This window comes from Apus apus, chromosome 7 (assembly GCF_020740795.1).
Source record: "Apus apus isolate bApuApu2 chromosome 7, bApuApu2.pri.cur, whole genome shotgun sequence".
Taxonomy (NCBI): Eukaryota; Metazoa; Chordata; class Aves; order Apodiformes; family Apodidae; genus Apus; species Apus apus.
This window is the reverse complement of record NC_067288.1, coordinates 10,118,061-10,140,981: the sequence shown is the minus strand read 5'-3', so window position 1 is coordinate 10,140,981 and position 22,921 is coordinate 10,118,061. Positions and strand designations below refer to the sequence as shown.

Here is a 22,921-nt window from a genome sequence, read left to right as displayed (position 1 = left end):
AAGTTGCAAAATGATAATTTATTTCACTTACAAAAACATACTATTGTGATTTTTTTTTTTTCCTTTATTTTGTTCCCTCTAGCAAGTGCACAGCATTACTTAAGTATATATGCAGGAAAACTGCAAAACCAGACCTTGTGTTATCTGGGCATTTATAGTCATCCTTCAAGTCATTCTTACTGATACACCTTGCACCATATGTGTCCACAGATCTTTACAGAGGTACAGAAAGACAAGCTTCTGCCACCTGGGGTGTCAGCTATCCAATTAAAATAAAAACTATAGAAGTGATTAAAACAGAAGGAGCAAATGAAAGAAAAAAAGGACAAGTAGGGATGGTTTATACCACAGAAGACAGCTCTCTTGTGAAGAGCAGTGCATTTCTTTTTCCACTGTATTACTTTAAATGTAATTGCTTTAAAATATTCCATTTTAAGTATTTATTTTCTGTGAAATATAGGTTCTATGAAAATCCTGTGTTCCAAAAAGGATTTCAATGAAAAATACTGTGACTGCTTGTATGGTTTGCAGATCCACAAAAAATTATTTTTTTACAAGTCCAAACTTAGAGGAGAACATGGAAGTTCTCCAAAACAGGAAAGCAACTGTGAAAATAAACTTCACTGACTGCAGCAGAAGTCAGTACCTGCCATCCTGAGTGTTTCATGGAAGAATGAAACAGCCAAATAGCGCAGTGAGCCAAAAGCCAAGCAGAAGTCAGGAAGTAACATGAAGAGGGACAAAGACAGAAACAAGCTTACACAATTTTGAAAGCTAGAACCACACTCTTGAAGCAGCAGCTCAGTAAAGAGAAGTGGATGAAGTTATGTAAATTCAAGCAGTGGGAGAGAGATTCTCTCAACAGCATTTTGCAAGGATCATAGATAGTAACGTCAAAAAGAAAATAACCCAATGGAGGAGGCTGCAACAGTTTATGTGAAATAACATGAGAACTGTCAAACTATTATGATGTAATTTTGGAAAGGAATGTGCAGGTTTTAGAGAAGTGAGAGGCACAATTAATTAGAAACTTTCCCAACATATACAACTACGCTGTCCAGAAATCTTCTTGTTCCAATGGCTCTTCTCTTCCAAACACATTGAAAGAACAGGATTCCAAAAGTATTAATAGAGAGGGAAATTCAGAGAGGGGACAGGAGTTGTGGTGTCAGTCATTCCCCCTACACACCTATCAGTACCGAATAATCTCCAGAAAGAAGAAATAATAGTTAAGAACCTGAACAGAGAGAAGAGTCAGAAATGGCACTCTCGTTATTTGACCAGATGGCTGGAGTGCAACAAACTCACTGCCACCAACTGAAAAGGTACACTGAAGGGAAAGGGGGCAAATAATGAGAGCTAAAATTCTGCATTAGCAGTGGGAGATCCAGAATGTATCAGAGAGAATTAGAGATACAATACTAAACAGAAAGGAAAGAGGTCAAATTTGGAGTCATGTGAGGCAGATCAAATGGTATCTGAAGTCAAAAGATTCCTTAAGGTCCAAAGAGCAGAAGAATAGAAGTGCAAAGCGACAATGGCTAGGGAAGAAACTCACACAATACAAGGGCCTAAAAGAGGAGGAAAAAAAATGATCCTTAGATGTAGGAAAAAGAGAGCCATCAATCACCTTTTTGAGAATACTGTGAGTGAACAGAAACTATGAAAACCAAAGACATAAAAGAAGCAGCTGAGCCAACACAAACAAACAGCTTTAGCAGCCAAGGGGAAAGTATGAAAATTGGCATAGTTATAAAGGGAGAACCACAAGGGTGATAGAAGTTACACCATACAGTAGGTGTTACATGTGAGCAGTCTATGATGAAAATGAGAGCAATCCTTTGTTGTATATGATATTCATAGAGAAATTTGGTTTGATCTATAACAGTTCTCTCCTGCTTTCAAATGTTTCAATTTAGTAGCAATAAAAATCCCTATGAATTCTAAATGCAATTCTAATTGTGCTTCTAAATGGTAGCTTCACAAGTATGTATGTTACAATAAACACAAATTAGAGGTAAATTCAACCTTAATTATATCTAGCAAGTTTTATGTCCTAATTAAAAATGGTATTCTAACAATAAAAATTACTTACCACCTGAATTAGCTCTGCCACAATTGTCTAATCTTCCTAAACATTCTTTGTGTGCTCCAGCTCCACATTTAGAACATAAATAGCCTTGATAAAATGTTCCCCTGTAAAATAAAATTAATAGTGATACATTAGAGTAAATAAATTCTAACATAAAGGTAATAAGAGATATGGCAGAAGGTATTAAAAGACATCTGCTGTTCTGCATAATGACAGTCCTCTAAGGTTGAAGAAAAAGTGACAGATGACAAGCAGCTCATCTTTTTGTCACTACTAGTCGTTTAAAAATCACAACCAGGTAGTTCTTCTGGACTACTTGTAGAATAACAATCTCCATTTCAATTTAGCCCAAAGCAACTTTGGCACAGTTCACTTGAAATTGCACCATTATGTATCCTACTATATGTACACTTTGTTTCAACTCAATGAGAATATGCTTGGGCACTATGAAGTGTCAGATCTATTTCAAGATAGTTGTAAATGTGAATATATATTTAAGCATTAAGGAGTTCATAGGCTATATTGCAAATATTTTTTACTTTAAATGTGTTCAGCTAGTTAGGTAGATAGATACCTGGGTACACTTCAGCTAATATGCAGGACTGCTAAATAAGGAGTCTCTTCCCATATTCTAAATATTCTCCAGTTCCCCCCAAGAAACTGTAATCTGAATTTCAATCTGAGGAAACTGATTTATTTTTTATTTTGCATGGCTTTTCTCTTAGGTATGGGGTTTTTTTACATGTACCTCTGAGCGATTACGAGTTCTATCTACTGGTGTGTCTGCTTACTCTTCATGTGAGACTTTTCTGTCTCCAAGATGTTTCCAACCAGTTTGGAGTGATTATGCATCCTATTCTAACATGACACCTTCAGCTTGAAAGGAAAATCAGGTGTCTCATGTGGAACACAGGATTGAACAACTTAAACCTTAATGAAATGTACAGCAACTGCTGTTTACTACAGCAACTTCTAGACTGTTAGCACTGAAATATATTTTTAATTAGATTCAACAGCTCAGTATTTTGAAGTATCAGCATACACAAACTCAAAGACAAGTCGGAAGTATAAAAATATTTTTATGCATTCTTCTATTTTTGTTTTTTTCACTATTCACAGGACTCTATATACTCTCTAGATGAAAGTATAGGACATAACATTATCCTTCACTACAGATGCTTCTAAGACTAGGATTTTATCCCCACTTAAAGACCAGGCACTAACATTCAGATTTTTTTTTTTTCCAAGTGTTTACATATTAGCTTATGTTTGAAGCTTAAAATGACAATCGACTTTAAAAAGTGATTTAGGCACTTCATAAGGCTAAATCCAGTAGGCTTTTATACCACAAGGTAACGCTAGGGGATACCCAAGCTACCTTGGAGCAAATTGGCATGCCTATGCAGCACCATGCAGCACCTTGCAGGCTGGCTCCTGACAGCAGAACAGCCGTTTCCCAGCAACAGCAGTTCCTGCAGTAACAGACACAATGACTCAACTACACTGCTTCAAACTCAGAAATCAGCCCTGACATGTCTAAGTTGAGGATTTCTGCACCACTCTTCAGTCACATAGACCTTAGTGCATTGAGAAAATATAAAATTATCTACACCTCTGAAAATCCAGGTCAGTCTAACTGTTCAGAAAAAAAGTCTGGAAAGGAAAAAATCCTTGACAGAGAAGAACAGACTTAAGGTTATTTTATTTCATGCTCGTGCTTAACAAAAGCACTACCCATACTTCAAATGCCTTTTCTATAATGCTGTGGCTACATTTTTCACAACATCAACAATAAGCAACATAAGGACCTGAACTGGTCAAAGTTTACAAAGCTTTTGCGTCTTCACCTTACACTATGAAATTTAGGTTCAATACATACCTCTATATCATTGGACATTCTGTATTTAAAAAGAAAAAAAAGCCCATCAAGATAGCTCCTAAAAGATAGCTCAAATAATGAATGAAAAACTATCTATGTGCACACTGGGTATGTTTCAGAGGAAAGAGGCAAAAGATAAATTTCTTAGCTCAAGTTAGCCTTACAAACATGAAAGCATTAGTCGTCTGCTAGTGTTTGTTATCTGGCTTTGCAACAGCTGTCTTGAATTTGTCTACATAATTGGGTTCAGAAATGCCTCTTAATGATTCACAATTATTTTTTGTCTCACAAAGCAATCTTCCCATATCAAACATTTATGAGCATCGGCATCATCTGATTTTCTGAAAAAATATTTTGTTTCTTGTGACTGGTGGTCACAAGCAACAGAATCTGTGGAAATTGGGCTTGCAGGCAACACCAAATTTTGAAGGAGTGTTGATCTGCTTGAGGGTAGGAAGGCTCTGCAGAGGGAACTGGACAGGCTGGATCAATGGGGCAAGGTCAATTGTATGAGGCCAAGTGCTGGGTCCTGCACTTTGGCCACAACAACCCCATGCAATGCTACAGGCTGGGGGAAGAGTGGCTGGAAAGCTGCCCGGCAGAAAAGGACCTGGGGGTTCTGCTGGACAGCCAGCTTAATATGAACAAGTAGTGTGCCCAGGTGGCCAAGAAGACCAATAGGATCCTGGCCTGTTTCAGGAATAGCGTGGCCAGCAGGAGTAAAGTGATCGTGCCCCTGTTCACAGCACCGGTGAGGCTGCACATCGAGTACTGTGTTCAGTTCCGGACCCCTCACTGTAAGAGGGACAACTGAGGTGCTGGAATGTGTCCAGAGAAGGGCAACTAAGCTGACAAAGCGTCTAGAGAATAAGTCATATGAGGAGAGGCTGAGGGAACTGGGACTGATTACTTTGGAAAGAGGAGGCTGAGGGGAGACCTAATTGCCCTCTACAGCTACCTGAGAGGAGGTTGTAGGGAGGTGGGTGTTGGCTTCTTCTCTCAAGTGAATAATGACAGGGATGAGAGGAAATGGTCTGAAGTTGTGCCAGGGGAGGTTTAGATTGGATATTAAGAATTTATTTCCTAAAAGAGTAGTCAAGCACTGGAATGGGCTTGCCCAGGGAGGTGGTGGAGTTACCATTCCTGGAGATATTAAAAAAATGTGCAGATGTGGCACTTCAGGACATGTTCTAGTGAGCATAGTGAATGTTGTTGTTTGGTGGAGTTTGTGGGGGATTTTTGGGTTTTGGTTTCTTTTCCCTCCTGTGGTGGATGGTTGGAATCTGTGATCTTAGAGGGGTTATTTTCTAACCATAATGATTCTGTGATTATGTGAACACCCAGTTCAGTCAAAACTACATCATTTAGTCTTACATAAGAACACTTGTATTAAATAAAGCAGTTCTCATAAGAGTCATGATAAAGCAGCCTTATGATAAATGAGAAGAATCTTCAGGTTTTGAGCTTTTAATAGCTCTCCTAATATTTGGAAATCTGCAGACAATGAGAAGCACTATGTATAATTTCATGCCTTGTCTGTCTTGGACAGGTAACCAGCCATCTATATATTTTCCACATATTCCTTTAACTCAGACATTTCACCAATGGAAAAAAAAAATCTTACCTCAGAAGCATCTGACAGACTTTGCAAGATGTCACACGACTGAAGGTATGCATTTTGAACTCATGAAAGCTTGTATCTGCATAGTCTGGCCGTATGTTTGACCTAAAAAAAATTGAAAATCTGCTTTAAACCAATGAAATCTAGAACATAATGCAGGAAATTCACAGCAGGAAATCTGAATCCACAAACAACTAGTTTTATTTACACTTTAATGTTTATCACTGAGGTGAACCAGAAATACGGACCTTCCCACACATCTTGAAACAAAATCTGAATTATGATATTATGCAGATCTAGCCCTTGAAATACACCCTGTAACTACCATATTTGTCACAATAGCTAGACAACTGTAAGGTCCCTGCCAACCCTAGCCATTCTATGATTCTATGTTTTTATGATTATCTGGTTTTTATTACTGTTCAAGTAACTACAATAATTATATGGACCTAAAGAACACTCAGTTTTTCATTCTCAGATATTTTGTTATGTGAATATACAAGGAAGAGCAGCTCACACTAAGAACTAACACATCTGAAACCATGAGCAGCAAATTTGGAACAGTTAGGTCACAATTACACAGCAATACTCTGGATAACACAAATTCACTAGGGTTTGACTAGTTGTTAAGTGAGTTGTCCAATGCTTACAGGTGTTGCTACACATACTTAACAAAGCAGAAGATGATTATACTGCTAAGATACAAACACACTATTGACAGACTGACTTAAGAAGATAAATCTTATGTACAAAGCACTGGTCCATTACTGCACATGTGTTTTGTTTATCCTCCCCTACTGATCCGTCTTAAAAGCAAGAGTATTAATTTAAAATGTCCCACTCATCACTCATTTATTTAAATTTTATGTAATGCATTCAATTTCTTCTGTAATTTTCCCCATTTCCAAGACCAGGCAGATAACAGTTCATTGTGGGTTTTTTTATTCAATAACATCCCCAGACTCACTTAACATTCAAAACCACTAAAACTGAAATGCTAGGTGCGTAATTTAATACTAGACAGTATCAGACAAGAAAAAAATATATACTAAGGATTCATGCATTTTCAAATATTATTTATACTGGAATGCTTAGTTTTCCATAAATTCCTAGTGTTTTTCTAGCAAAAACAGGAATGCATGATGCATAGGACTTAAGAAAAAAATCCTGAAGGTAAAAATGCAAGAATACAACACTCAAAGGAAAGACTATAAGCTTTTCCAACACACAGAATTACAAATTCATGCATTAAAGTTGCAAATATTTACTGAATAGGTTTCATTTTTATGTATTATAAATAACTTCTAGAGTAAAACATAGACCAGCCACAAATTGCAATGAAACCTAAATATAGGTAACCATGCAAACATTGGTCTCTCCAGGACTGAATGAATAAGATTATGAAAAAAACATTCAAATAATTTTTTTAAGTACCTAGTGTTAGAAAGGTCAGTCTTCTAAACCTGCCTGCTGAAAATAAAACTGTACTCAAAAAGCAAACAGGATTTTGCTTCTATGTGTGAGAATAACCTCACACTCAATGCTGTTTTAACTAGCTCACTAGTGCCCCTCTATCTGCTAACTAAAACAGGAGTGGATACTACCCATTGACAGCAGGAAGGTACAGGTATCAAGATAAAATTAATCTCAAAAAAGTACTTTTTAATCCAAGAGATCAGTGTATTATTTTTGGGCTGTTAACTCTGCAGAGCAAAGCCTGTATTTCACAACATGTTTGCCAAGGTGCTGCTAAAACCTCTTGGCTACACAGTTAAATATGGACAATCCTGAGAACTCCCTAGAACAATTTACAGTATTTACATTCCCAACAAAAGTTGCTTTTTGTTGACCATTTGTTTCAGACTAGAATAGCTTGCAAAACCATCAGCCTAATACCAGAAACTCATCAGATTTCAAAGCATATCAAATTAATCCTCACAACTGGACCATTTTTCAAGACCAAACCAAAGAAAAATCCTTTCATTTAGAGCAATCTTCAAAAATAAAAAGCATTGTAGTTTTTTATTTTCATCCACTACATCACACAGGTAGTTGTTTAACACAAGCATATGACTATATTCCTCCTGTATGTAAAAATTCTTTTCTGTTCTTTGCTCAGACCATATTCCACAAAGACTGAAATACATGAACCACTGAAAATGGTGGTTTCATTTTTTCATCCTTCTTTATATTAAAAGTAGTATTTTAGTTTCTTTATATTTTATAAAGCCATTCAGACTCATTTTACAGCTCTTAATAGAAAAAAAACTATTCTTGAGAGGAAAAAAAAAAACATAGTCTTAAAATGTCAAAGAATGAAGCTGTTGCCTCACAGAGAGCTGTAACAAGGCCCTTCTTTCAAGGCAAGCTGTTTTTTTGTACCTATGGGCTAACTGATCAGATAATAATATCCTAATCAACACAGAAGATTTATCTAGATGAACAGAACTTCAACTTCAGCTCCCTATGCTAAAATTTGGATACAATTGTCCTACTTGCATCTGTAGAGGAATACAAAACTTAAAACATACAATACAAACCTTGGAATATAATGCAAACTTCAGTTTATCTTGTTCACTATTAAATTCAGGAGGACCTTTTTTGGTTCCAAGCAGTATTTAGTTCTTCAGGATCATAGAAATGTATCATAAAGACTGAATCCTTGTGTTTCTTTAGTGACTGTAAGAGTCTAATGATTAGTTCAATAAACTATGTAAAAAATAGGGTTTTTTCAGTACCTACAAATCTTTCATGCTCCCTATCAATTCACTTCCATCTAACTTCACATTGGCTACTGCCAAGCTAGTACAAAGATCTTCCAAAATAGCTTTTCTAAAAAGACTTGAGCCTGAGTAGGTCTTTCAGGGACACACAGCAACTACTCATAAATCCAAAGGGTATTTTTGATTAAGCTAGCTGCTAGCCCTTCCTTCTACCACTCAAAAAATTTTCATTTTCCTTATTTCCCCTATAAGAAAAAGCCTTATAATCCCTAACAACCCAAGCTATAATTATAATAGAAAATTTTCTTTGTAAAGAAATAGCCTATTGAAAATATTAATATTTAGATAGATTGTTATCTGTTGATTCATGTTAGACAAGACAGCATTTCATCACTGCTCAAAAAAAACATTCACATTTAGGCAAAAGTGAAGATTACGGTAATCAATATTCTGATAAGTAGAAAAGAACAGTGCAAAAGGAAAAATAAAATGCCTACTCTGAGGACATGAGTACTATAAAGTGAATCACAAGATTGAAAGATAATGACAGAAAAAAAACCCAACACACCATCATGTGTATTATCTACTATAAAAATAGAGGCAGAATAAGAACAGCTTTTTGAAAATACATATATTGTAATTCTAACAGTGGACAGGAAAGCTTACAGTCTGACCTCATCTTCCATGCTGCATTATGACAAATTCAGTAATCCAATTGCACATCACATCAGACAAATCTGAGATAATGTACAGTGATGCACTGTAGCAGTATATATCAAGTAGCAAGTCTTTATTGTAAAGTCTGAAACTTAATGAGTCTAGAGGTTTGATATTTTAGTTTTCAATATATTGCTTTTCAACAAAACCAAAATAATGCAAAAATAATCCAGCTCAGTAGCACAGGAAAGTTTCCAAATAAAGCTTAAGCACAACTCATCTGTGACTGTCCAAGCCCAAATACCATAAGGACCACAGGAAAACTTTTTTATGGCTAGCATTAAGAAAATCTGATTTAGAACTTAAACTGTGTTCCCTCTCCATCACAGTGGAACAGTCACCAGTCAAACTCTCTCACAGGTTCTTCAGTCCTTCTTCCACAACAACTTCAACTATTGGATGCCCCAGGCTCATGGCAAATGAAATGTTTTATCTATTTCTGCTGTCAAAAAATCTTGACGAGTGGCCAGAGCAGAAAGTCACACATGTACCAGGAATACTTAGTATGAGGTAAATTACAGAGAATATATTCTTCATTTTCTGTTAAAACTCTGTCTCTGATGTTCACAAGCAATATGGGGAGTCAAAAGTAGTTTCCCCTTCCTCTCTTCTACTTTCTCCCCAGGCTGTTTTAACTCCTACACTCTAGCAGAGACAAAAATGTCAGGATACAGAAGCAGAGTGAATCTGTAACTAGGAAAATTTTTCCATTGCCTCAGTTCAGCAGCAGACTTTTTGTTAACAGACAGCCATGAGTGCCTTCTCCTGCACAGTGCTGGATCCCCATAACCAGATTTACTCCAGTCACTACAGCAACATCTTAGAGTTGTCCCTGAGCCTTTTCAGTAAAGCTTTCTCTTTCCGTTATTTGCAGAATAATAGCCCCACTGGGACCAATTCACTGCTACACCACCAACCCAGAGACCTGCAGATGCTTGTCTTGCTTTCCTTCGTCATTTGGACATAAAATTCTTGTCTTTGCAACAGCCATCAGAGCCACCATGCAAGGAGCAGAACTACCATCTCCTTCAATCAATTCTGCATCTCTGAACAGATCTTTTGTCTGTCAAGTCTGCAGAGTCCAGTGCAGAAGAGTTATCCAGATATTTTATTTCCTTGGATATCATCAGACTCCAGAGCACTCCATTTTTGCTGACCTTGTGTGTATGAAATGTTCCCCTTTTAAAATATTTCTCCACATTTGTAGTGCCACTTCTTTCTACTGACTCTTACTCCTCAGAGGAGTAAATTGATCATAGGCCAACTCTCTCTTCAGCCACCCACATAACACAATATCTTTATAAATGGTGTCAGAAAATATCAAGTTATCAACAATCCCACACAAGCTTTTACAGCCAGAATTCATTCTAGGAACAATCTTCATGTAGATTAACGGCATAGCTGACCACAGAGTAACGCTATAGATAGCCCAAAATTATCTTGTCAGACAAGACATTTAGGCACCTATTCCTGTGGCATAAGGAATAAATTCTCTCTACTATCCTACCTCAAAATACCAAAATATTTGTGCATACGAATAAAATTAAACAGTTCAATCTACAGCTTTCTAACACTCTCCCATAGTGGTCCAGGCAACAGTTCAAAAACTCAAAGTAATTCTTAATCCTCAAGACACAAACACATCAAAATCAAAACAATAATGCTGAAGTCAAAATAAAGCAATGAACCCTGGCAATCTTGAGATATGCAACAGTGTAAGTCCTGTACCTCATTTTACAAAACTGAACTTTAATAATCTTGGGTCAAAAGTATTTCCAAGATGTGTAATGCAATACAAAACGTGCATCATCAATACCAAGCAGCTTAGATGCCATTTATTACTGTCAATTCCTTACTTAGTCAAAAACATATTATGATGAGAAAATATTACAATCAGAATGTGTCTGAATAGCAACAGCATTCAACAAGCATTGGCTACCATGTAGTAATAGTTTAGTTTTTTATCAGCGTTCTTACAATCATGTTTGTTTCCAACAAGAAAAACTGTGCAAAGTACTTTTCACAACAGGTTGGACTGAACAAATAAATTTCTTCAGTGGGCTAGGCACAAATACAATTTTCTTACTGTCACTTTAACTTCTTCTACATAGTCAACTCTTACAAAATAAAATGCACCAGGAAAGCTACTAAACTTTCAGCCCCAAAACTCTACCTTTTCTCTGTACTAAGTATGCAACTACTACAAATAATGAGTCCCAAGAGAATAAATAAAAGACTAAGAGATGACCTACTACAGCTCCTTTATCTTATTTTCCCAGGTGGAGCATAAGTGCATTATCATAGAATCATAGAATAATTTTTTGGGGGTTGGAAGGGACCTTATATATCTTCTTAGTTTCAACCTCCCTGCATTGGCATGGACACCTTCCACTAGACCAGGTTGTTCAAAGCGCCACCCAACCTGGCCACAAACACTTCCAGGAAGGGGGCATCCACAGGTTCCCTCGGCACCACCCTCACACTAAAGAATTTATTCCAAAAATGCCAGAATCTTTCTTTCTAGAAAGGCCATATCTCTAAAGATATAAACAATGAAAAAAAATCTTATTTCACAAATTTTAACATACTTAGGACCTCTTCCCTTGGATGTTTTGCCCTTCAGATGTTTCAGTATTAGCCTTACAGACTTTAAGACTATTTTCTCAGGTTTGTTTTCCATCGACATATTACTGAAAGCCTACTAGCTGCCAACAAATCTAAAAATATAATAAAGGAAATAAATATTCCATTGATTAGCTTAAATTCTTATAGCAACTTTAAATTTTAAATAGGAAAGTAATGAAATGCAAATAACACTGCTTCAGCCAAAAGAGAGCACACAGAAGAGGTGGAATTATAAAAATGTAAAGCGTAGAAGCAGCTCAAATCTGCAGGCTCCTGGTTAGGGGTGTCCATCTCATAGTACAGCACCAGCAACAAGAAAGTATCCAGCAGCAGAGAGCACTGCAAGTCTACCATCTTGTGGCTTTGTGTGCTGCAATGAGTGAAAGGAAGGAGGCTTTGGAACATAGCACAAAGAAAATTTCTCCCTTTTATTCTAAATCTACATACTATTACCTTTAATGCTACCAGTTAGAAACTGTAGTTTAAAAAACCTTCCTGCAAGGTCCACTGCTGTCCTCTGCTAGTGACCAGTTCTTTTGTTTTTCTTGCTTTATTTTGAAGGCCATTTCTTTTAATTGCTTCCTTGGCAGCCTTTCAATACTAGCTTGACTTCAACAATTAAGACCTGTACAGACTCCCTCCCTGCCTGGGTCAAGCCCAGTGAGGTGGTGTTGCTTATACTCATTACAAACATATCAATTAATGTCGAAACATTGCTTCTCTGGAGTACTTAATTAACAACTACTTCTTCCCATACTTGGAGTATTTTAAAACTTTTTTTTTTTCTTAAACTGGAAGAAAAAATATATTACAGGGAGCAAAAAAGAACACCAAAATAAACCTGAAAAATATTTTATATTCCTCAGATCTGTGCACATTTTTCCACCACAAAAACCACACACATGCTTAACTGCAGGAATCACAGCACATATAGGAAAATAAAGAAAAAAAACATCACACAAGGAGAAAATGCAAAAGTAACCCCTTGCAAACAGATCAAGGAAGCTCTTTTCTAAAGTGAATTAGTTGCCAAACATGACTGAGTATCAACAAGAGCAGGTGCTGACCTAGACACTGTTAAGTGGGTCACTTCTCTTAAATCCAAAGCAAGCAAAGGCATTGTAAACCCTGACTGAATTGAGCTATTCTTCTCAGGGAACTGATAATAAATCTCACAGGTACCCTTTAAGCCCAGAGATGCTGCTCCAGATTGTGATAACTCAGTGGGACCATCAACTTGCATAGAAGAGGAATCTTCTCTTCCCCCAGCAGCCATCACACAAGTATGTTTTTTCTGAAAGACCTGAAACACCAACAAGGGCCCAGATGTAGATGCTCTTGGGTTGGGAACAGGCTGTCCAACAGAATCACAGGTTCGGCATAACAATACAGTAAGACAGCTGCCCTTTCATTGGCATTGACAGTTTTCCCCCAAATGGGAAAAAACATGCTAGGAAGTTCGAATGATACATCTTTTTGGTTTTGACTCATTTTTGAAAAAATGCTATCTAAGATCAGTTTCTGAAGATCTTTTTCCCATAGCAGGTTCTTCAAGAAAAGCAATCATGTCACAAGAAATTACACAGGATTCAACTGCATATAGATGTTTACAAAATAGCCCATAATTTAAGCAATGCATTATATTTGAAACTGAGTAGCCATTTTACTTGATTAAAACATGGCTTTAGAGAACAGTTAATGTATGTATGCCCACCTGTGAGCCCAGAGACATAACAAAAGCAAATGCATGAAGTATCAGATAAGAAGTCTGCAGTAAACTGCAACTGTTTTAAGTATTTAAAGAACAAATACTACAAGGAGCTCAGATTAAACCCAATATCTTGAACCCTTCTGAACTCTCAATCCCAAATTAGACCATTGCATTTTAGAGCTGTTACTATTCTGCAATCCGTGTCATGCTTATAATAATTGAAAAAGCTCCATATGGAACTGTTCAGAATTATGGACACCCTGAGCACAAACTGCTGAAGAACATTTTAAAGTGTATGTGACATGAAATCTGATGCTGTATTCATGCAGGACAGCCTATAAAGAAAATGGCACAGGTTTAACCTGACAACACAAAAAATATTCATTCCAGTTTTGTTTATTGCACTAATATTTGACATCACTGCAAAAAATGCATAAATAAACCTCAATCTGCTGTAAGTATTTTTAAGTTATTCATTGCAAAGAGAAATTATTAAGATAGCTTGAGTTAAAATTCCTGTTTAGTGCTGAAGCAACCTTTCAAAATGTTATGCCCCTTAGAAGTTGGTCATGACAACTGATTCTAAGCATCTCAGAAAATTTGGAAAAATTTAACTGGACTATTAAATATAACTAACATCTGTCACATAGTCAAATGTTTTAATTAATAACATGGGCAGCAGCAGTGAGGAAACAGAAAGCCGTATACATGACTTTCAAACAAGACAAAAAACTTTCAGCCAAGCCTCATATGAAGAATTTAATGCAAAGTTCGTCCCAACAGATGCTCAGCCTCAGTCTCTGCTCTGATACAATGGAGACTTCCCTTAGAAACCTGTTCCCTGCAAACAGCAGAACCAGCCTTACATTTGCACTATCCTTTCTACATGGAACATTTCAGCTCTGTGCAGCTGCCATCATTGCAGCTGATCAACTCATACAACATGCTTTCATTTAATAGAAATATATTTATGTAGTAAAATAACAGGTTAAGAGTGCAGAGGCAAAAATACAAATAACGCTTTTTTAATCTTTACAAGTATTTTATTATTTACTGTAAAAAGGTGAAGAGAGAAAATGCCATTCTTGAGGGGTACTCTGACCAGAGGCGTGCATTGTCATTTAACATAGGATCATTTTCCGCAAATTTTCTACCTTCTCTTCTCAGGAGCAATTCTGATTACTTACAGCTAATTCATTTTCTCTGTTCCAGATAGGCCATTACATTTCAGAATCATCTTTGAAGATCCTATTTACTGAATTAATCAATCAATCAATTCTCCATATGCTAATACTCAGATATTCTGGTTTGTCACATCAAAGACTCTCCATCAAGAAGACATGTTATATAATTGAATTAACCATATCACAAGTAAATTGTGCTTTTGATCAAGAACACACAACTTCTAAGACTTTGCTAGGAATTTTGCTTATTTGATCAGTGGCTTTTTTGAGATCAAGGAAATTATCTTGTTAAGTTTTTGGAAATGTACTACATTGTTTCAAACAAGATAATGGCTTTCCTTTTTCCTTATCAGCCTACTTCCCTGAAAAGCACAGGAGATGAACTTCTTTGAGTTAATCTATTCCTACATAATGTTTTTAAACACCACCTAGTAGGAACAAAGCTTTGTCACACACTACTATTTGTAAATCAAAAGCATCAATAGTTTGTATATTTTAACATTCACCAGGTGAGTCTTATTTGTGAAAGTACTAAGACTTACAAACGCAAATTTACAAAGTCACTTGATAAGCTTTAAATATTTTATCCTATATTTGCACTTAAATGAAGACAAATGTCTATGTTTTGGAGTAAAAAATGTAAGACATATCCAACCATAAACTTGTAAATTACTGGACAAACACCTAAATCAGCTAAGAAAAAAGCTAGCACTGGTTTGCAAGGAGAAATTAGGACCTCTGTTCTTATAGCCAAGGTATCAAGACAAACATGTAACACAGCATTTGTCATTTAAAGACTGGAAGAAAAAAAAAAAAAAGTAAGACCTTGAGCAAAAAGCAATATTTAGCTGGTGGAACTCGATTTTTATGATGTAGTGTCACTAAAAATTTATTTCACCAAATTTTAAGAAATACCAATTTTCATTGTAATATACCTCACATGTTGTAGGGTAAGTTGAAAAAACATAAGGACTGGGAAATCTTTTATTTTTCTCAAGCAGAAGACATAATATCAAACTACATTTGTCATCTCCAAGTGTTTACAGACTCATAAATTCTGGTTTGCTTTCTCCTTCTATGCAGCCCTTACACTGTGCTCTTAATCATATATAGAATCTTTACACAGTTCTTGCTGTATCTGGAATAATCTGAAGACATCACGTAACTATAAATATGTTGTAAATGCTTGCTTATAACACTGAAAAACACTTGATCAAAAACAACTGGAGTCACAGCAAAGTACAGGCAATCATTCTTCTCTTGTAGACATGAACTTGGTATTCATTTTTAAAGTATTGAAATATTTATACTGATGGAGAAGCCCAGGCAGATATATTTGTTTATTGCTTTGGTAACCTGTGTGAGGTTGGTATAAGTGAAACACGTTTGGAGGCTATTTGAAAAATGCTGCAGATATCTAAGTTTTTTAAAGTGCTCTGATAAGAAGGCTTTAATGTAATATGTCAGTGTTCAATATGTCAGAGCTCAAATATTCTCTCAGAAGAAGTCTTAATGCATATGCATTATTAATGCACAATTTGAGGGAACATATCTACTTGAGCTGAATCTGACCAATGTCATTAGTCACAGAGTGCAAACCAAATTTGGAAATAGGTATGGTAATAGGTAAGAAGATACTTTTCACATACTTTTTTTTTTCCTATAAAATTTAGAAAACCAGTTGAGTTCTACTAATGATTTCTATAGCTTACCTAATCTAAAATGTTGTGCTCCCATCTATCAGGTTTGAGAGTGAATGAATCTCAGAGTTATCTCCTTAGAATCAGATTATGCACTCTGCATCCCTTGAGTTACAAGGTGTGAATTTTTGTCTAACCAAAATGGTAATTATTCAAAAACATATCGGACTCTACCTGAGCTGCTACGCAAACTGTGTAGTGACCTAAAATTTAAATACAGTATAATAATAAAAAAAAACCCACCACTAATGTTTTAAAGGGGTGAACAGCTTTCATGTCTGAAATATCTTTCATTTGGAAATTAAAAGAAAAAATTATTAACTCCACACAACTAACGCATACCCTAATCACTATAATAATCTTGTGCTTCCCACTATTTTTCAGGCATTACTAATTTCAGTAAAAACGTCAGTGTAGAAACTACAATTATAGTACTTCTGAAGGTGAAATTTTAACTAAGTACTTCTTAAAAAAGGCCTATTCCTCTGCCTGGAAGATATTTTCAGGCACTTCTCAGCTTGTGAAAGAGGGATGTTGAATAAAGCCTAATTAAAAGGCATGTTACAACACTGTTGCATGAGACATATTGGCTCTGTGCATCTCGAAACCCAGCAGTAATAAACTCAAGTTGACCAGGCCCTAAGCTCTGCAGTAGACAATCTCCACATACCCCTTCCAACCTAAATTCTTCTTTGATTACATTTTAAATAGTATTTCTGTGTAAAATACACTGAGGCCAAGTTTAGTGATCGCCATTTTTAGAGCGGATTACAAAGCACAATTGAGAAACCAAAGAAAGACTTAATTAAATTAGCAAACTGGACATCACGATGACAAAAGCAATTCAGCACAAACCAGCATAAGATATCACATGCCACATTACAAGAATGGCTTCAGATATTTAGCCAGTGGGAAAATGTGATATGTGGCCTTTCACAGGAAAGGTCTCTGCCACTGTGAGGAAGATAACACACACCTGCTGTACGGTCTGCTGTGATCAAGAAACAAACTACATACAAAGAAATATTTACTAAATGGAAGGAAGTGTTTTGAGTCAACATGAGACAGCTGTAGCAATAATCGATATATTTTAATTTAGTATTTATTCAATCATCTCATCATGAAATAAAAGAACACAATTTATAATAGCCATGACAAAAAAGCAGTTGCCACATAACAAGAAATTAATCCTGATAGTCAGCTACAATAAAGGACAACTTCAGCTTTCAAAGGAGATTTTTCTTTTAATAAAGAATATCTATCATTGACACATATTAGTCAATTATTTTTAAAATAAGAAAAGCATCTCTAGGAGAACTTTCTAAGTGAGAAAAAAAACAATCAGTACCCCTACCTTTTAGCATAAGCTGAATAAAAGTATCAAGTATTTTATGTAATTTATGGGTATATGATATTACATATGGGCTCTGATTCCTCTGCTTGTTTTTAATACAGAAGAAAAGAGATTAGACAAGATATGATCCTAGAAAATCGAACAAAACTGCGTCTCGCACTCGCAATCAGTTTTTGAGGATTTTTATGACTGACAGCAAATAAACAGTGATGTCTCGTGATAGGACATAGGGCAATGGGTACAAACTGGAGCATAGGAGGTTCCATGTAAACATCAGAAAAAACTTCTTTACTGTGAGAGTGACAGAGCCCTGGGACAGGCTGCCCAGAGAGGTTGTGGAGTCTCCTTTGCTGGAGATATTCAAAACCCACCTGGACACGTTCCTGTGTGATGTACTCTGGGTGATCCTGCGCTGGCAGGGGGGTTGAACTAGATGATCTTTCGAGGTCCCTTCCAACCCCTAATTCTCTGTTATTCTGTGTAAACCATGCTCTTTATCACACTGCTGACAAATTTTCACTTAATACATGATGCCTCTAATTTGGGTGAGTGTCATGGTGCAGTAATTTGGCTGTACACTTCTATTAATATTATCTTGGATATGGAATAACTTCACATTTAAACCAATGTTAATTTACATGCTAGATTATATTTAAACATTCCACATCTAGTAAAGTCTTTGCACTAGTAACTTTTAAAAAGTGTTGTATATTCAAATTTGTGTATTTGTATATTAAAAATGTTATATTATGTATAGCATACACAGCTATAGGCTCATCCATTACCATGAAGAGAGTTCCAAGAACAAAATAGCAACTGCTCAAATTAACAACTATTGCTGTTAAGCAGCACACCTCTTCTGAGGCAGTAAGGGGTTACACTCCCCCTGTGCATGCAAAGCTTCCATTCACATCAGTGTGGTAAGATGCACACCAATGCAATGTTAGCTGTGCTGCTCCAGTGTCCTACTTCATTTCATTGTCATCTAGAAAATCCAGAGCTGATAAATAATTGGCAATTGTGAAGGTTGTACACGAACTTAAAAGGAGGGGAGGAAGGTGACTCAACTTCAACTGTAAAGATTACTGTGAATAGCATGAAATTCAGTGCAGCCATGCTGCAGAATCATTGCTGCTGAGGATGTAGCTCATGAACAGGTTTCATCAATAACTCTCCTGAAATTCTTAGGAAAAATAAAAATTGAGGTGGTTTATTGTATTACATATTTTCTAAATAAAGCAATAGTTTCAGAAACACAGTAAATACATACTGTAGCAAAAAGGACTGCCATACATACACCAATTTACTCAGTTTCTTATGACTAGTAAACACAAGATTCCCAGTCTCCCTCACAATAAAACAACTTGCCATATGCCACAGTAACAACAGAGCTGGCCAAGAGGCAGAATATTTTCACAAGTTTGGGCAACTAGTTTTCTAACAGAAACTTACTAGTCTGAAAAGTAACACTTGGGAAATCAGACTGGGACTTCATCTTTCCTTACTCGAAGGATTTTTTTCCATATATCAAGTTTGTCTAATGTATTCCTGCCGTCCAAACCTAAACAAAGTCTAGCCACTGAAATAATGTTTTCCTCTATTTCATACTTCATCAGTAACATAAGCTTCCCATATGTGGAAAAAAATTCCCATCTCAATGACACTAGCCACTCAACAGTAAGCGTCTGTTAAGCAATAAAAATATAGCCCCTGTTGCTCACATGCTGGTATAAACATCTAGTCTCCTAAAAAATAAAAATTTACAGCCTAGATAACATATTTATGCCAATAAAACTCTTCCAGTAGCAACAAGGTTAATTCTTAGTTTAAAAATGATGAGAGATCCTATTTATTTCTCTTGTTATGTTCTTACACGAACACTTGCATAGATCTGACTTGAGAGAATGCCATTGTGAAGGCAACAAAACTGCCTTGAAATTTCTGTCTGGAACTCAATATACAATGTCATTTCTGATTAAAAGAATATAATTCACCCCTTCAAGTGTGCTGTTTTGTGTTTTGGGATAACTTGCTGGGCAAAATATGCTATGAAGTCACACCCACATAACAGAGTTTGGGGAAAGGTATAAAAACTACAGAAAGCATAAAAGCTCCCCCTTGTTTTCAATCCTAGTAGTTGGAAATACAAGGGAGCAAAAGCATTGCCCAATGTAAATGTCACTTTTTTTTTTTTTTTTTTACACCATAAAGCAAGCAGCACCTTATCATCCAATTCCCTTGTTCACATGTTTTAAATTTAATCAGAATACCTGTGTTGTCAATAATCATGTTTGTCTTTCTCACAAGAATGAGAAATGGAAATAAAGCTCATGCTGCATAACAATGTAATCTGCACTGCTGCATCTGAACAACCTTTCAAGAACTCTGAAGCAACCCCCTCTTTTATTTGAAAACATTCAAAAGAAATCAGTCATTTGAGACTAAATTTAATAAGCCAAGCAACTTGATCCAAATGGTAAACAACAAATTACTTAAAAGACATTAGGAAAGGTGCCAGGATTCCCTCTCAGATCTTCAGCATTGCTTCTCAAAAATATATTTCAATTAATCAAAATAAAAATGGGAGGGGGAAAAATGTCACTATTATGTTAGATATTTATTGCTAAAATAATTCATATTTCCCCGATTGCTTAGGACAGTATCACTGAAACAGTCTTTGCAGGAAAGGTGTAAAGTAACACATAGCTAGAGTGCCCTCTTTCTTCTCGAAGAGGAGTTTCAGAGAAATACTCTGTTCATTAAGATGTCAGTCATTTCCTTAGAAAGTCAAATAAAATAGATAACTAGGTGTATTGAAAAAACCTAAACATGAAAGCAGTTCAGCATAGTTTAAGTAATATCTTTACACTGGTGATCAACAGGATTCTACCTAAATAAAAATATACTTACAGAGCCATCTGAAATTGTTCAAGCCATTTTTTCTTCAAGTCTTTAGTTTTGCAATAAACTTCTAAACCATTTTGACCTTGGATATGAATGAGGTAGAAGCCATAAGACCACTGCATAAAAAGATTGGTAATATGAAGCTCATGAGTTATAAAGAAAAATAAGAAAGAAATAAAGAAAAAAATGAAGACATATTTATGTGTTCCTTAATACCCTGATTTGGGGAACAGCAAACACATGTTATTGTGTTTACTTAGGAATGACTTAATCATACATCATAATTCTATCAAAATAAACAAAGTTGAAATCCCTAAATACTCACTTCAGTTTACATTTAAAATAGAAATCTTTGTAAATCAATTTATATATATTCTGAACTCCTGCAAAATGTTTCAAATTGCTTCTAGAAATATACACTTTATATGAATTAGTAACAAATATTTACCTTCTTATTTTCTTTATCAGTAGTGGGGTTATTTGTAATTTTGTATTTCTGAAGATCTATTATTTCCTTCATTTCATAATTATCACCTCTTCGTTTGCAAACAATAACAGCTAAATCAAACAAGAAGATATGCCTATGAAAATACAATTAAAGATGGTTAAAAACACTCCAGAAAGCCAACACTCAGTCTTACTTTATTTACATACCTCTGTCCCTGGCACTTAAAATTTTGAAGGTGAACAACTAAACTACTGAATAACAAAACAAAAAACACAGAAAGTACTTTTGCTAGTGACTTGCTACTTGCAAGGGACCTAGGTGATCTTAGCTGATAACATAAGAGCTAACTTGCCATGAATGACTTTGCAAATTCACTGTGTAAAGGGTGGATAGGCTCTGTGATTGCACAGTGACATCAAAAGTGCTCTGGGGAATCACTGACCTGACCTCAAATCTAAAAAGAGTTACTTAACAGGCTTTTTCATAGCAAATACCAGAAGTCATGCCATCACCTGTCTTGCCTTGCACGTTTGTCTAACGTAGTTATCCTTATTTCCCCATCACCTTGAGGTCTTCCATACTGTAACAGGGAATGATTCTGAAACAGAAGTAATATGTATGATTCAATATAGCAAGTGTCAAGATGACAACACATTCAAATGTTAGACCACCCACTCCTTTCACCCCAGAAAAGGACTTTTCAGGCCTGAAAAAAACATATTTTTCTCAATATTATTTAAATGAAATACAATAAAGAATCAGTCCGTTCCATTTTTGTCTTCAAATGGGAAAATTTTTCCCATTACTAAAACACCTGATCACAGTACAAATACAAACCTTTAACTATGAAAATATATTTAACTACAGACCGTCAAAATAGCAGACATTTATGTACTTAAATATTTATGTCATTCTAGACCAAACAAAGCATACTTAAAAGTCACCAAGTACTATAATCTCCTATGAATTATGAAAAAAAAAATCAATATATCTGATCAAAAGTTATTTAAAATGTGTATAAATGAGAAATACCACATACCAAATTCTCTATTGATAGCTGAAACTGTCTAATTTCACGGAGTGTTTCATTATCTCTCTTTACTTCATTGACATATTGAGCCAAGTCCTAGAGCATCAACAGAAAAAGGGAAGAAAACACTTTTCCATAACAGATCAGTTTCATACATTATTTTGGCAAATTTCTTTCTAATTTTGTCTTTGATTTATCTGCATATTTAGGCTTGGGGTTTTTTTAAATAAAATTACCTCTAATATTAGAGAATTACCAATAGGTCTGCCTAAATAAAAAGGATAAAAGCCTCTCCATATCTTCAATCATATTTACAACTTTCTTCATATCTATTAAAATACAAATTTACTAGCAAGAAAGAGGGAAACCCTCAATTCATTATAAAGGGGCTGATTTCTTCTGAGTTTTGTTAATGTCTTATTTTCAAGACTACAGATGGAAACATAATTTATGCAGCATGCTTATGGTCCAAAAAAGCAGTCAACAACATCCAAGATGTGAAAATAAGACAAAATGTAAGTAGAGCATATAGTAGAAAAAGTAGGTAAGGCAGCTTGAAGCAGCATGCAAGGTGTCAACATATCGTAAGTCTGGGTTCTTATTAAAAAAAGAAGCTGCCACTGCCCCAGTAGTAGGATTGTGCTCTTGTTGCACAGCTGAGAGAAGCCATTACCAAGCAGATTTTTAAAGGGACTTCTAATGGGATATACTACCTGGCATCACAGGTTGAGATCATTATCGTCCCCTTTACCCAAAAATACACTGTACACATTTCACTGAAGCCTTTAAAATGCTCTGAACACACTTGAGCAATAGTCACAATTTGATGGGGCTTCTCTGTTTATGCCTAGAGAGGAGGAGTAAGCAGGAGTGATAACTGGTAAGGTCAGAGATGCTGAGAGCAGCAGTTGGAAAAGGCATTCTGTTCTTCAG

The 22,921-nt window shown here is 35.8% G+C and overlaps 1 protein-coding gene across 2 annotated transcripts in view; it reads right to left on the bottom strand.

Annotated features, from left to right (window-relative positions):
- Positions 1 to 22,921, bottom strand: part of VAV3 (vav guanine nucleotide exchange factor 3) — a 155,566-nt gene that overhangs the window by 58,233 nt on the left and 74,412 nt on the right. For both annotated transcript variants that reach the window (XM_051624781.1, XM_051624783.1), the window contains exons 12-17: positions 21,998 to 22,084; positions 21,471 to 21,556; positions 20,959 to 21,091; positions 20,517 to 20,626; positions 5,596 to 5,697; positions 2,096 to 2,196 (exon numbers count right to left, since the gene is read on the bottom strand). In XM_051624781.1, the coding sequence (XP_051480741.1) occupies positions 2,096 to 2,196; positions 5,596 to 5,697; positions 20,517 to 20,626; positions 20,959 to 21,091; positions 21,471 to 21,556; positions 21,998 to 22,084 (619 nt within the window). The remainder of the gene's footprint in view (positions 1 to 2,095; positions 2,197 to 5,595; positions 5,698 to 20,516; positions 20,627 to 20,958; positions 21,092 to 21,470; positions 21,557 to 21,997; positions 22,085 to 22,921) is intronic.